Source organism: Ochotona princeps, chromosome 5 (genome assembly GCF_030435755.1).
Source record: "Ochotona princeps isolate mOchPri1 chromosome 5, mOchPri1.hap1, whole genome shotgun sequence".
NCBI lineage: Eukaryota > Metazoa > Chordata > Mammalia > Lagomorpha > Ochotonidae > Ochotona > Ochotona princeps.
In genome coordinates this window covers 51803442-51817927 of record NC_080836.1, presented here as the reverse complement: position 1 = coordinate 51817927, position 14486 = coordinate 51803442, and the positions used below count along the sequence as shown (strand labels likewise).

At 41.7% G+C, this 14486-nt stretch overlaps 1 protein-coding gene across 1 annotated transcript in view; it reads right to left on the bottom strand.

Annotated features, from left to right (window-relative positions):
- The window catches only part of HAT1 (histone acetyltransferase 1), a 49379-nt gene that overhangs the window by 28565 nt on the left and 6328 nt on the right, over positions 1 to 14486 (bottom strand). Inside the window, exons 3-4 of the mRNA XM_004577064.4 lie at positions 6648 to 6723; positions 1927 to 2047 (exon numbers count right to left, since the gene is read on the bottom strand). Of these exons, the coding sequence (XP_004577121.1) occupies positions 1927 to 2047; positions 6648 to 6723 (197 nt within the window). The remainder of the gene's footprint in view (positions 1 to 1926; positions 2048 to 6647; positions 6724 to 14486) is intronic.

Here is a 14486-nt window from a genome sequence, read left to right as displayed (position 1 = left end):
CCACCTGGAGAGTGCATAATCTGGGTGTGAGAGAGACCTGGGAGGGAAATAGTGGACTCCTCCCTTTTGGGTTACCACTCCCATGGGAGGGCACAAAAAACCAGGACAGGGGCTAGGATGGCTAGACAGAGAGGCACTCAACAACATCCGTGAAGGCTGGAGAGTTGAGCTGGTTGGATGGAACTAAGCTTCAATACCCATCGACATGTACAAGAGCCAAATGGGATATAGGACAGACTGGACTAGTCTGCCACACAGACTGGCAAACCAGGGTAGGGGGCGGGCCTGGTGGGGGTTATTGTGGATCGCTCTGACTAGGCTGCAGCTCCCACTGGTTGATGTGAGGGCCGAGTATGTGCTGGGCAGAACCAGACTGGACTGCAACATCCGCTGGTTCCAGTGGAAGTCGAGGCTGAAAACAGAATCAACTCAACAATTGCAACTACCAGCTGATCGGGGTGATGGACTGTGGCGGGCCATGTACTTGCTAGTACATACAAGAATCTGGTCTGGGAACACCTCAAAGTTTCTTTTGGAGATCTCCCCAATTGAAATGGCGGACTCAGAACCCTAACCAAGAAAAGACAGAAGTCAGAACAGGTCAATCATCACCTCAACTATATGTTGGCAGCAAAATAATGGACAAATGGAGACTATATGATGGACTATGTCAATCAGTGGATTCTTCAACAACCTCATCGTGCCTGGAGTGGCGATATTGGCAGCAATTCATAACTGGTGAACTATCAAAACCACTTGAGCAAGGATCTCAGAGCATGCCCCACATCGGGGACCTGGGATGGGTGGGAGACTGGGTGGGGCTTCTCCCTCAGTATTCCCTTTACCTCAGATATTTGAAGGAAACAATAGGAAAATAATAGTCTTACCCACTTCCCTATAGCCCTTGTACCTTTTTACCCTAATTAACAATGTAAAGATTGTCAAAAATATAATAATAATAATAATAAAAAGAACTCACAGATCCTACTGTAAAATAAATAAATAAATAATCAAAAAACCTTTGAGCTGGTAAATAAAATTCTTATCAGAAAGTGCAATTCTGGAGGAGGACATCTGGCACAGCAGTCAAGATGCAGTATGAAGTTATCAAGGGCCTGTATTGAGTACCTAGGCTCACCTCCTGGCTTCCTGCTAACCACTTGGGAGACTGGGTTGAATTTCTTTCTTTCTTTTTAAAGATTTATTTATTTTTATTTGAAAGTCAGATATATATAGAGAGAGAGGAGGAGAGACAGAGAGGAAGATCTTCTGTTTGGTGGTTCACTCCCCAAGTGGCTGCAAAGGCTGGAGCTGAGTCAATCCGAAGCCAGAAGCCAGGAGCTTCCTCCGGGTCTCCCACACGGATGCAGGGTTCCAAGGCTTTGGGCCCCCAACCACTTTCCCAGGCCAAAAGCAGGGAGTTGGATTGGAAGCAGGGCGCCCATATGAGATCTCAGCACGTTCAAGGAGAGGACTTTAACTGCTTTAACTGCTACGCTATTGTGCCGGGCCCTGGGTCGAATTTCTGGTTCCTGGATTTGGGAACTAGTCCACAACAAGAGCATTTTGAGGTACTGAGGGAGTGAGTAAGTGACTGGGTAGTGTCTGTATCCTCGCTTATCAAAAAACAAACAAACAAAACAACAACAACAACAACAAAATACAACTAAACTAAACCAAAACAAAAAAACCAGAAAAGCAAAGCCAAAATTTTCAGGAAAAAGGTCCATCTAAGAAACAAACTAAGCATTACAATCATAGGGTTAAATGTAATGACAAGAAGGCAAATACCTACAACTAGAGATTGAATATGTGATTTTAAATCTGCTACATACCTTCTGTTTTTCCTTACACCTTTAAATTTTAAAACATGTCTAACCTAAATTGGAAAATACAGTTAAAAAAATAGGTGTATTCTGTCCTTACCTCCACACAGTCAAAGTTTTCATCTACTTTAGATGCATATTCAACACGGAACATTGTTGACAGGCTACCAGCAATATAATATAACAAGATCTTCAGCCCTTTGTAACCAAAAGCAGTTTCACTAAAGCAAACAAAAACAATATTTAAAATTAATTCCTGCAAAGTCATTAGCAAGTATTAACCTACATATAAACGAATTTAACTTTATAAGTAGTTGCAAGATTTTAAACAACAAACAGAAAACAAGCATTTGCAAGAAAGTCGAGCTTCAATGTTCATATGTAAAAAACACAATTTTTCACATGTCTTCCTTGCACAGGCACCATGCTAATCTCTGCTTCATTCTAAATTTTAAGTAAATGTACTGCTGAAGCAAGCACTGAAATACAAGGAACAATGGCACTTGAGAAGTTAGAGGGGCAGGTGCCTGGCTTACTGGTTAAGCTTGGAGCATCTTTATCCCTTTAACAGTGCTTGGTAGGAATCCCAGTTCTCTCCCTATCATCCACACGGAAGCCCTGGTTTGAGTCCTATACTTCTGGTTTTAGCTTGGCCCAGCTCTGGCCACTGTAGGCATCTAGGCAGTGAATCAAAGGATGAGATTTTTGTTTCTCCCTTTGGAATAAAATGAAAATAATTATTGTAAATGTTTTATTTTCATTTACCTGAAAGGCAGACTAAGAGAGAGAGAGACTGATCTTTCATCACTCACAAACGCCTGAACAGCCAGGCCTGGGCAGGCCGAAGGCAAGAGCCCAGAACTCCATCTGGGTCTTCCATATGGGTGGCAAGGACTCAAGTCCTCAAACTATCACCTACTGCTCCTCTGGGTACATTAACAGGAAGCTGGGCTGGAAAATGGAGTAGCCAGGACTCAAACAAGGAACTCTAAAATAGGATGTAAACATCCAAATGTCAATGTAACCCACTATGTCACAATGTCTACCCAAAAACATTGGGGAAAAAAAAAGGTGGGCCCAGATGCACACAGGGGACATGACAGTCTCCTCCTCTAGGCCAGCAAGAGATGTCAACTGTCGTCAGAGGATGGGGAGCAGAAGGGGTTGGACAACTCTCCTGGTCAAGCTTTGCAGTAAGTGTCTGGGTCTGTGGATGCACTAAGATGCACTGGTCAGACAACAGACATTGGAAAGATTTTCTCAACCCTGGAGCAACAAAACCAACAACTTCTCAGAACTATCAAAACCACTCAATAATACCCTTGGAACACTTCCCCACATCAGGGTCTCTCAGCTTTGTCAAATGACTGTTTCCCATCTCCAGGTGCTGATGTAGTTTGACAGCAAGGAACAGCCCCCTCCCATTCCCCTCTTTCAAATATGGGAGAAGAAAAAGAAAAAACCTGAAACATTTTCCTACCCACCTTCCAACATACCTCAACCCTCTGCATCACTGTCAACCATGCAAACAATATTAAAAAAAAAAAAAAAAGACATGAAAAGACATGTACCAGGGGTCGGTGTGGTGGCACAGCATGCTACTCGTCAGCCCTGTGGCACTGGTATCCCATATCCTGATCCAGCTCCCTACTTATGGCCTGGGAAAGCAGCAGAGGATGGCCCACGTCCTTAGGAACCCACACCCATATGGGAGACCTGAAAGAAGCTCCTGGCTTCGGATCAGTTTAGCTCTAGTCACTAGATCTTCTCTCCCTATCTTTCCTTCTCTCTGTAAGATTCACCTTTCAAATAAAAACAATCTAATCTTTAAAAAAAATATATGTATATGTATATCCCTTGGGGCTGGTGCTGCAGCATAGTGAGTAAAACCACCCTCTGTGATGCCAGCATCTCACCTGGGTGCCAGCTGCTCCACTTCTGGCCTGAGTAAAACAGCAGAAGATGACCCAAGTGTCTAGGCTCCTGCCACCTGTTTGGGAGACCTACATGAGGCTCTGGCCTACCTGCAGGCCTGGCCATTGAGGCCACCTGGGAAGTGAACCAGCACTTGGAGGATACATTTTGCTAACTCTCTCAATTAAAAAATTTTTTGTTTTTTTAAAGCTACACACACATTCATGTACTTATGTGCGTGGGTTCAATGCTCATTCTTGGCTTCTTTACTCCAGCACCTGGGTCCCTTCCAGCCACATGGGAGAAATGGATTAAGTCCCTGGCTACAGCCCAGCTCTCTCAGCTACTGAGGGAGATGTACGGTGTGTGTCTGTTTTCATTTCTCTCTGTCTCTCAAATAAATAAGAATTTGAAAAAAGTGACCACTTGTCACATCTGGAATAATCTGAGTATTAAGGAGAATAATCCACTGAAATAATTGAGGCATGGTTCTCCCTGAAGTCTACACCATACTTCAGAAGTGTGCACTTTCACTTTCTTTCCCTATAAAATACATCTTGCCTTTCTTTTCACTTTTCAAAAAATAAAGTTCCCGAGTCTCTTCTAATATAAATAAGGGAAGAAGAGATGTACTTCCCTATAATAGACCATCATCAAGTGACAGAGTCAGAAAATCACCAATTTATAATAAAAAACTGCTTCCGAAAAGAATCATTAATGGGTGTTAAAAGTACTGGGTGAGTTTGATCAGAAATGGTATTTTCAGTCTCAAAGACTCACACCACTGATTACTTATAAATTACAAGAAAATGTTTAACTCTACAGTGGAGAAACCTCTCAGACCCTCTAGAACCAAGCAACCGAAGTTAATATAACGAACAATGGGACAAACTGGCGTCAGGGACTTGTTAGTGTGATACGGTGAGGACATCGGGTGGTAACTTCTGTAATGCTAGCACAAATATGCATTACCTGAACCTCATCCCAATGAAACTAACCACTCCAATCTGAAATAAGGCTGTCACTAAATGAACCTATACATTACTGACGTTTGGACACAGGATGACAGTGTCACAAGCCACAGCACTGCCCCAGCAGTAAATTTCTTGAGTTTCATCACTTTACCATGTATCTGTCCTTGTTTTCAGAAGACACATATGGAGAATTCAGAAGTAACTGATCACAATTTGATTGCAAACTAACTCTCAAATGGTTTGACAATTTATACCAGAAAAAGCAATTATTAAAATAATGGTGATTAAATGTTAAGTAGAAAATTCAGGTAAAGAATCAGAGCTTATTATATTATACTTGAAATTTCATGTCTACGGCCATACCACCCTGAACGCACCCGATCCCGTCTGATCTCAGAACCTAAGCAGGGTCAGGCCTGGTTAGTACTTGGATGGGAGAAAAAAAATATTTTTAAAAAAATAACAACAGGGCCCGGCGGCGTGGCCTAGTGGCTAAAGTCCTCGCCTTGAACGCCCCGGGATCCCATTTGGGTGCCGGTTCAAATCCCGGCAGCTCCACTTCCCATCCAGCTCCCTGCTTGTGGCCTGAGAAAGCAGTTGAGGATGGCCCAATGCTTTGGGAACCTGCACCTGTGTGGGAGACCTGGAGGAAGTTCCTGGTTCCCGGCTTCGGATCGGCGCGCACCGGCCCGTTGCAGCTCACTTGGGGAGTGAATCATCGGGTGGAAGATCTTCCTCTGTCTCTCCTCCTCTCTGTATATCTGACTTTGTAATGAAAATAAATAAATCTTAAAAAAAAAAAATAACAACAATATGGCCTGGCGCAACAGCCAAGTGTCTAAAGCCCTTGTCTTGCATGTACCAGGATCCCATATGAGCACCAGTTCACGTTCCAGATGCTCCACTCGACATCCAGCTCCCTGCTTGTGGCTTGGGAAAGCAGCAAAATACAGCCCAAAGCCTTGGGATCCTGCACCTGCATGGAAAACTCAGAAAAAGCTCCTGACTGCTGATCAGCTCAGCTCTGGTCACTGTGGCTACTTGGGGAGTGAACCAGTGGACTGAATATCTTCATATATCTCCTTCTTCCTATATATCTAACTTTCCAATCAAAATAAATAAATCTTTTAAAAAATAAATAACAAAAAATGTAGTGGTTATGTGATGGAATCTAGAGTCAGACTGAGTCCAAACTCCAGCCATTCATATGTTCTTAGGCAAGACTCTTAGGCTCAAGACTGAGTCCCCTTCCACTTCCAATCCAGTTTAAAAAACAAACAAACAAAAACACATTTATTTTTAATAAAAGGCAGATTTAGAAAGCGAAACAAAAATCTTCCATCTACTGGTTCACTCCCAAAAGGCTGCAATGACCAGAGCTGAGCTGATTTGGAGATAGGAGTATCTTCTGGGTACTCTACTTGTGTGCAGGGTCCCATGGACTTGGGCCATCCTCTGCTGCTTTTCCAGGCCATAGGCAGATAACTGGACTAGAAGTGGAGCCACCAGAGTATGAACTGGCACTCACATGAGATGCTACGCTTGCAGGGAGAGGATTAGCCTATTGAGCTACTGTCCCAGCCCCCACCATTAAGCTTCTTAAGAACACTCTGGGAGGCAGTAGATGATGGTATACATGCTCAGGTCCCTGCTACTCTTGCACGGAACATAAATGGAGTTCCTGGCTTTGGTCTGGCCTAACCCTGACTACTGCAGGCATTTGAGGAGTAAAGCAATGGATGGAAAAACATGCGTCTTTCTCTTCCTGTCACTCTGCCTTCTCAAATAAATAAAATCTTGTTTTAGAATAGTTGTTTCAAGATAAACTACACAAAAACCATTAGTTTGGAACAGGTCTGATTTATAAATTAAAAAAAAAAAAATACTTCTAAAAAAGCTATACTGATTGCAAACATTTTACTTAGTTACTTACTCATCCCCAAAAAGCTGATGGGTATATTCAGGGAAGAAAGTTCTAATGTCATTCTCAAGATCTTCAGGAAAACGAACTGTTTAAAAAGAATTAAAAAGACACAGATATTAAAAGTGACATGTATTTTCATTTCAAGAATTTCATCATACCTAATATATATCAACATTTTTCTTACTTCAGATGCCACTCTCCATTATGATTTATGCTCGATTTTTATGAGATTAAAAAGTGAAATTATTTACATTGAATGCTTCGGTGTCAAAATTAATTATCCCAAGAATTAGAAGACTAGATGAGAGAGGGTACCAGGTTTCATCTTTAATTTTGTGTCTATATGCACAATGCATAGCAAGAAGAAAAATTCAAAAAACAAAAAACAAACCAAAAAAAAAGAAAGAAAGAAAATAAACTTTAAGAAAAATCACAGCATAGAGGAACTGAAAACAGAATGCTGCAAGAAGCATTTTGAAAACAAGAATCAGTTGAGTTAGATGAAGCCCATGTTATGGGTATCTTTTTGGCTGCTAGATGACATTCATTTTTTACCAGTTCTTTTCCTATTGAAAATAACAAAACATAGGAAATCACTGGGAGGAAGGGAGTGGGGAAGGGGTAAAGGAAATCCCAGAGTCTTTGGAATTGCATCATAAAATTAAAAAAAATAATAATAATAAAAAGAAAACAATGCTCCTTGAGGCTAAGTGGTTAAGATGCCTGTGTCCCAGACTGGAGGACCTGTATTCACTCCCCATCTCCAACTCCCTATTCCAGCCTTTTGCTAATGCAGACCTTTGGAGGCAATGGTGATGGCACGAGTAGTCAGGTCCCTGCCACCCTGATGGAGACCTGAGTTACACTCCTAGGTCCTTAACCTAGCCCTGGTCACTGTGGGCACGTGCAGAGGAACCAGCAGAGGGGAGCTCTGTCCATACATGTTTCCAACTTCATTTCTCTGCCTTTCAAATAACAAAGTGAAAAGCAAATTTTTAAAGTAATCTTTTAATTACGTTTGTGTGTGTGTGTACCCTTATAGTATACACATGGCAGAAATGTCTGGAAATAGAACACTAAGTAGAGTGGCAAAATATTTTTATAATTACTGCTTAAATACCCTCTAAAAATACACTTCCCAGAAGGTACAGAAACTCCTTTGTCTCCTGTGTCCTTGAGAATACTCTGTGCCAAGACATTCTATAGCCTCAACTACGCCAATCTAACATGAAGTTGGGTAATCTTTTGCCACTTTCCAGGTGGTCTAACTTTACATCACTTGTGAAGAGATCAACATCATAGCCTCTTGATTCAGTGTAGCATGAATATACAGTATCACTTATGTTTCCTTACCAAGAAATGTTTACCCTAAATTACTGAAGCATTTTACTTCCCAATTTATAGGAATTACAGAAGACAGTGGAACAAGTTACGGTTACATAACAGAAACTCAGAATGTTGGTTCAGCAGCACTCTGTGCAGTGAATCTGGTCCTCCGAACAAACCAGTGAGGGTGGGGGCTTTTGGCACAGTGGTCCAGGTGCCTTTCAGGACATGTGCAACCCAAGCCAGAGTACCTAAGTTCAAGTTCCAGCTTCATTTCCAACCTAACTTCCCACTAAGGAGTACTGTCCCTGCTACGCAGATGAGAAACCCAGACTGCACTCCTTATCTTTATAGGCTTTAGCCTGGCCCAGTCCAACTGTTGCGAGAACAAAGGCAGTAAACCAACAGGTGAGAGATCTCTGTTGTTCTGTCACTGTCTTTCAAATAAATCAGTGGCATAGGAGGAATAAAAGAAAAACTGCATGTGTTATCTGTTCTGCATCTGTTCTGGAGGGGAAAATTTTAAAGAACCAGGACATCTGCACAGGTCCTGTAATTGCATCTAAACTTATTTGAAAGGTTTATTGACTTATTTCAAAGACAGAGACAGGAAATAACTGAAATCTTCCACCTGCTGGTTCACTCCCCAAATGGCTACAACAGATAGGACTGGGCCAGGCGGAGGTTAAGGTTAGGGACTCCATCCTGGTCTCCCACAAGGACAGCAGAGCCCCGTACTCATTCATTTTCTGCTGCCTTCCCCCAGGCACACTACTAAAAAGCTGATGGCAAGTAAACCAGTATTACAATATGGGATGCTGTTCACACAGCAGCTGCTTAACTAGCTGTGCCAGAAATTGGTCCCTAAATAAATTTCTACAGACTATTAAGGAATTCTGGAAGCAATCAGGAATTCTATGATTTTGAAGGATTACTGTGAATTTTTAAGGTATGAATGGCTTCATAATCATGCATATGAAATGTTTGAGCCCGGCGCTGTGGCCTAGCGGCTAAAACGCACAGGGATCCCATATGGGCACCAGTTCTAATCCCGCCAGCTCCACTTCCCATCCAGCTCCCTGCTTGTGGCCTGGGAAAGCAGTCGAGGACAGCCCAAAGCTTTGGGACCCTGCACCCGCATGGGAGACCTGGAAGAAGTTCCTGGTTCCCGGCTTCGGATCGGTGCAGCACTGGCCGTTGCAGCTCACTTGGGGAGTGAATCATCAGACGGAAGATCTTCCCCTCTGTCTCTCCTCTTCTCTGTATATCTGACTTTGTAATAAAAAATAAATAAATCTTAAAAAAAAAGAGAAATGTTTATGTTTGTGCTATATCATTAAGTTCAGAAATCTATTGTTTAAAGACTTATTTAATTGGAAAAGCAGATATATAGACAGAAGGAGACACAGAAAGAAAGCTCTTCAACCCATTGTTTTACTCCTCAAAGTGGCTGCTTCGAAGCCAGGAGCCAGGAGCTTCTTCCTGATCTACCACACAGGATCTCAAGACTTTGGGCCGTCCTCTGCTGCTTTTCCAAGCCAAGCAAGGAGATGGATGGGAAGTGGAGCAGCCGGGACCAAAACCAGTGGCCATACAGGATCCCAGCACGTCCAAGGTAAGGATTTAGTCATTGAGCCTTCACGCCAAGCCCCAGAAACCTACTTTCAAATAATTCAGCAAAAATATATACATAGAGCAAAGATGGAAAATACTAACTCCGGAATAAATCTAGGTGTTGGATATATAGTAAGTACTGACCTATCTTTCATCTTTTCTACATGTTTGAAAATGTTAGTAATAAAACTTGAAAGAAAAAAAGGCCTGGGCAAATACAAAGTTTCACGACTTGAAAAAGTAAAGTAGTAGGATCATAGATATTCATTAGTTTGTTGCACTTTTTATTTTTGTTATTTCAGTTAAAAAATAGTGTAGTAGTCCAGTATGCCTAGGCTGATTAGCCTAAAAATTCTCAGCAGTTGCATCTCTAATGTTTGAAAACAGTTATCCTGAAAAGATATTGTAATAAGCCCAGCCATCGTAATTATTTCTATATTTCAGATTGGCTTTTTCAGTGCTGTTGTAATCCAAATTATCAAGGCTTTACTATTTTGTCATTTAATATGGTTCACATCAAAAAAGAATTATAAGTTGGAAATGGGTTTAAGGCTGAACCAATTTGGCATATCTAAATGTACATTCTCTAAGAGGTCTTCAAAATGTACTATGTTTGGACTTAAAACATTTTTGGTACTAAAACAAATGTTTTAATTCATTTTGCATAAGCTTTTTGAAGCCTTGTTATACAAGAATACAAATACAAATTCTCTCCCAGATGTCATAAACATTAAATATTTTTAAGTCTTTGCCATGCAAGCATTAGAGTAAAGCAAGCAAGCAACCCAAATGTCAAACAATGAAAGACTAAATAAGTTACAGTAAATACATAAAATGACTTCTACAACTGAACATCAAGGTTTTTTAGAATATCTACTGACAGAAATGGGAATATGTTCAAAGGTACAATTAGGTGAAACATGACACTGTAACCCCAACTTCGTAAGAAATACTAAAAAATACACAATTAAAAATACCACAAGGAAACACCCTACATTATAATACAGAAGTGATTCTTGGAGTGATACATTATGGGTAATTTTTATTTCTTAGACTTTTTGTACTCCTCAAATTTTCTGCAAAATGTGTACTATTCCATCATGAAATACAAGATTAAGCTACCACCTGCAGCGTCTGCCTTGCATACGAGCTGTTTGAGTCCTTAGTGTTCCACTTTCTCTGACATTCCTGAAAAGGCTCCTGGGAAAAGAAGGGACCTTACTGCTACGTATGTCATAGAGCTTCCAATGAACCTTCCTTTTGAGTCTATTTCCTGCTACTTCTACTCCAATACATAGTTCTTGTGCTTCCTGGTTCTCAGAATCACTTATCATTGCTGTAGTTGTTAGATGAAATACATGAGAGAAGGAATCATCTATACATCTTCTGAACTAAAGCACAACTTCAAAAATCACAAAAGAACATTAGTCAATCTTTAAAAGTTTAATAGCTAAGGGACCAGCACCACCTGTGGCACCAGCACCTCATATGGGTGCTAGTTCAGGTCCCAGCTGCCCAACTTCCCATCCAGCTCCCTGGGAAAGCAGCAGAGGATTGTTCAAGTCTTTGGACCCCTGCAGCTGCGTGGAAGTCCCAGAAGAAACTTCTGGCTCCCAGCTCTGGATCAGCTCGGCTTCCGCCATTGTAAACATTTGGGGAGTGTACAAGCAGATGTACGAAATCTCTTTCCTTCTCTAGCAATTAAAAATGAAATAAATCTTTAAAAGATAAGTTTAACAGTTAAACATTTAACATATGTACAACTTGGTAACAGATGCTGATAATGCAGATACAAATGCTCAGAATCAGAGATGATGCCATATTTTCTCCATGTGTCCAACTATATTCTAAGCTATATCTAAGTTTCTTCATAATCCTATGTTCTTCAGATAATTAAAATCTTATTTGTTTTGGCCAGTACATCTTTCCCTGATCCACACTAAATTGGAAAAAAAAAACTTAAAAAAATGTTTTCATTTATAATTATATATTGTAATCTATTTGAAAGTCAGAACTGACAGTGAAAAGCAGTCAAAGACAAGAGAGATCGTCCCTTTGCTGGTTCATTACGTAAATGCCAACAACAGCCAGGGCAGCGCCTGACTGAAGCCAAAAACCAGGAATTCCACCCAGGTCTCCCTTAGGGTGGCAAAAGCAACTAATCCATCACCTGCTGCCTCTCAGGATGCATTAGCAGAAAGCTGGATCTTAAGTAGAGTAGCCTGGACTTGAACTGGAATTCTGAAATGTGATGTGAGTGTCCCAAGTGGCAGCCTAACCTGCGGCAACAGAATACCCACCCCAATTATATTAAAACATAAGAGTGGCAAAAGTGTGTAGATAGCATTTTTATCAGCATCACCAACTTGCATTAGAGGTCTCAACATTATAAAATATGTCAGATGCCAGGGCCCAGCACGAGGGTTCAACTGGCTAATCTTCCCCTCCTGCAAGGACTACAGTCCCATCCATATGGGCACTAGTCCATGTCCTAGTTGCTTTTCTTTCCATTCAGGTCTCTGCTTGGAGCCTTGAAAAGCAGTCAAGAATGGCTCAAGTTTAGGCACCTGCACTCACATGGGAGAAAAAGGAAGCTCTTGGCTCCTGACTCTGGAATGGCTCAGCTCTGGCCACTGCAGCCATTTAGGGAGTGAACCAGTCAATGGAAGATATATCTCTATGTCTCTCCTTCTCTCTGTAAATCTCCCTTTCCGATACAGGATTCTTAAAAAAAAAAAAAAAAGGCAACCCACCCCCCAAAATTCATATCTCCACTTCTTTCCTGAATGCTGTCCTAATACTTTTTCACTCTAACAGTTCACTGGCACACCTGGCTTTCTCCTAAGGACACTGTCTTCCTAAAAACCTCTCAAGCAATGACGGCTTTCTCTCCAATCCCTTCGTACTGCTAGAACAGGGTATCCTCCTTCCTCCTCATTGCTAAATTGAGACTAATAATTTCCCATATTGTAAGAAACAGCTTTGATGCTTATGTTTCATATCCTTCCCTCTTGCTATGAAGAATTCAATTCCCACTGCACTGTTACTCTTTCCTACAGTACATCTAAATCCTGGTACCTTCAAGATTAATGAAAATAGGGGCTTGGTACGGTGGCCTAGCGGCTAAAGTCCTCACCTTGAAAGCACCAGTATCCCATATATGGTGCCAGTTCTAATCCCGGCAGCCCCGCTTCCCATCCAGCTCCCTGCCTGTGGCCTGGGACAGCAGTGGAGGACGCCCCAAAGCCTAAGGACCCTGCACCCAAATGGGAGACCCTGAAGAGCTCCTAGCTCCAGGATTCGGATCAGCACAGCACTGGCCGTTGCAGCCACTAGGGGAGTCAATCATCAGACGGAAGATCTTCCTCTCTGTCTCTCCTCCTCTCTGTATATCTGACTTTGTGATAAAAATAAACTAAATCTTAAAAAAAAAAAAAAGATTAATGAAAATAAATTTTCCCACCCAGCGTGTTTCTGGATTTCTCCTCGAAGAAATGCTATCTTTACTGCACCTCAGGCATTTATTTCCATTACATGTTCTTAAGCTCCTATCACTTACAAACATACCCTCTTAAATGTTTATTTCATCCCCTTAAGTGTTTATTTGAAATACTGTATCATCTAAGCATCACCTCTTTTATTTCCTGATAATTTTAACAATTCCAACCCTTAACATGACTTACAACAAACCAATTTGAGCACAACCTCACCACTCCCCCAAAAGCTCATTCATATACTCACTTTTCTTCCCTTTTTCAGATTAGAATTTCACGGCTCATCAATATTCTCATTACCCCATAAACATCCTCAGTTCCTTCACTGTAACTTGTCAGAGCAGCCAGGTAAAACCTCAAAATTTGGTTATATACCCACTCTGCTGCACCCTTGCATCTACATGTGGCTGATGTCACTTTACACTCACAAACTCCAACTTAAAGCAGGCCCTTAATGCTGCTTGACAATCCTAACGTAATTCCCAAGCTCACTCAAGCTCCTACTCAACCTCTCCTGCTTTCCCAGGCCATAAGCAGGGAACTGGATGGGAAGTGGAGCAGCAAGGACACCAACCAACACCCATATGGGATCCTGGTGGTTGCAAGGCGAGGATTCAGCCACCAGGCCATTGTACCAGGCCCATGACCTTGTGCCCATGACCTTGTTTCTTATCACACTTATGACTCAGGAACATTCAGAAGAAATCTCACTTAGACTGCCACACCTCCATTTTCTAATTTACTGTAGCCATTCTCATATATTCTCCCCTTCTTGTTACCAGGGTAGAAATTTTCCACACCAACATCCAAGGTTAATTCCTCTACTGATGAATAAACTATATTCCCATTATATTCATAGTGATATCATTCTACAAATAACCTTATACATAATTCTCCCCTTCCCCAAAAATAACAGACATCAGCATAAGCATGCTGTTTAACCACTTTCCATTGCTGTGTATATATCTGCCACAATAGACTTTGCTCAGTGTAAGGCAAAACGAGCTGGAGATGGCACCACGGCATACCACACTAAGCCCCTACCTGTGATACCAGCATCCTATATGGGTGCCAATACTGCCAATCCAGCTCCCTGTTTATGTTGCTGAGAAAGTACTGAAGGATGGTCCACGTGTCTGGGCTCCAAATGAGAAACTGAAAGAAGCTGCAGGTCCTGGCCATTGCAGCCATTTAGGCAGCAACCCAGCCAATGGAAGTAAGTGCTTGCTCTCTCTGTAACTCTTTCAAATAAATACATTTTTTTTAAAGATTTATTTATTTTTATTACAAAGTCAGATATACAGAGAGGAGGAGACAGAGAGGAAGATCTTCCGTTCGATGATTCACTCCCCAAGTGAGCCGCAATGGCCGGTGCTGCGCCAATCTGAAGCCGGGAACCTGGAACCTCCTCCAG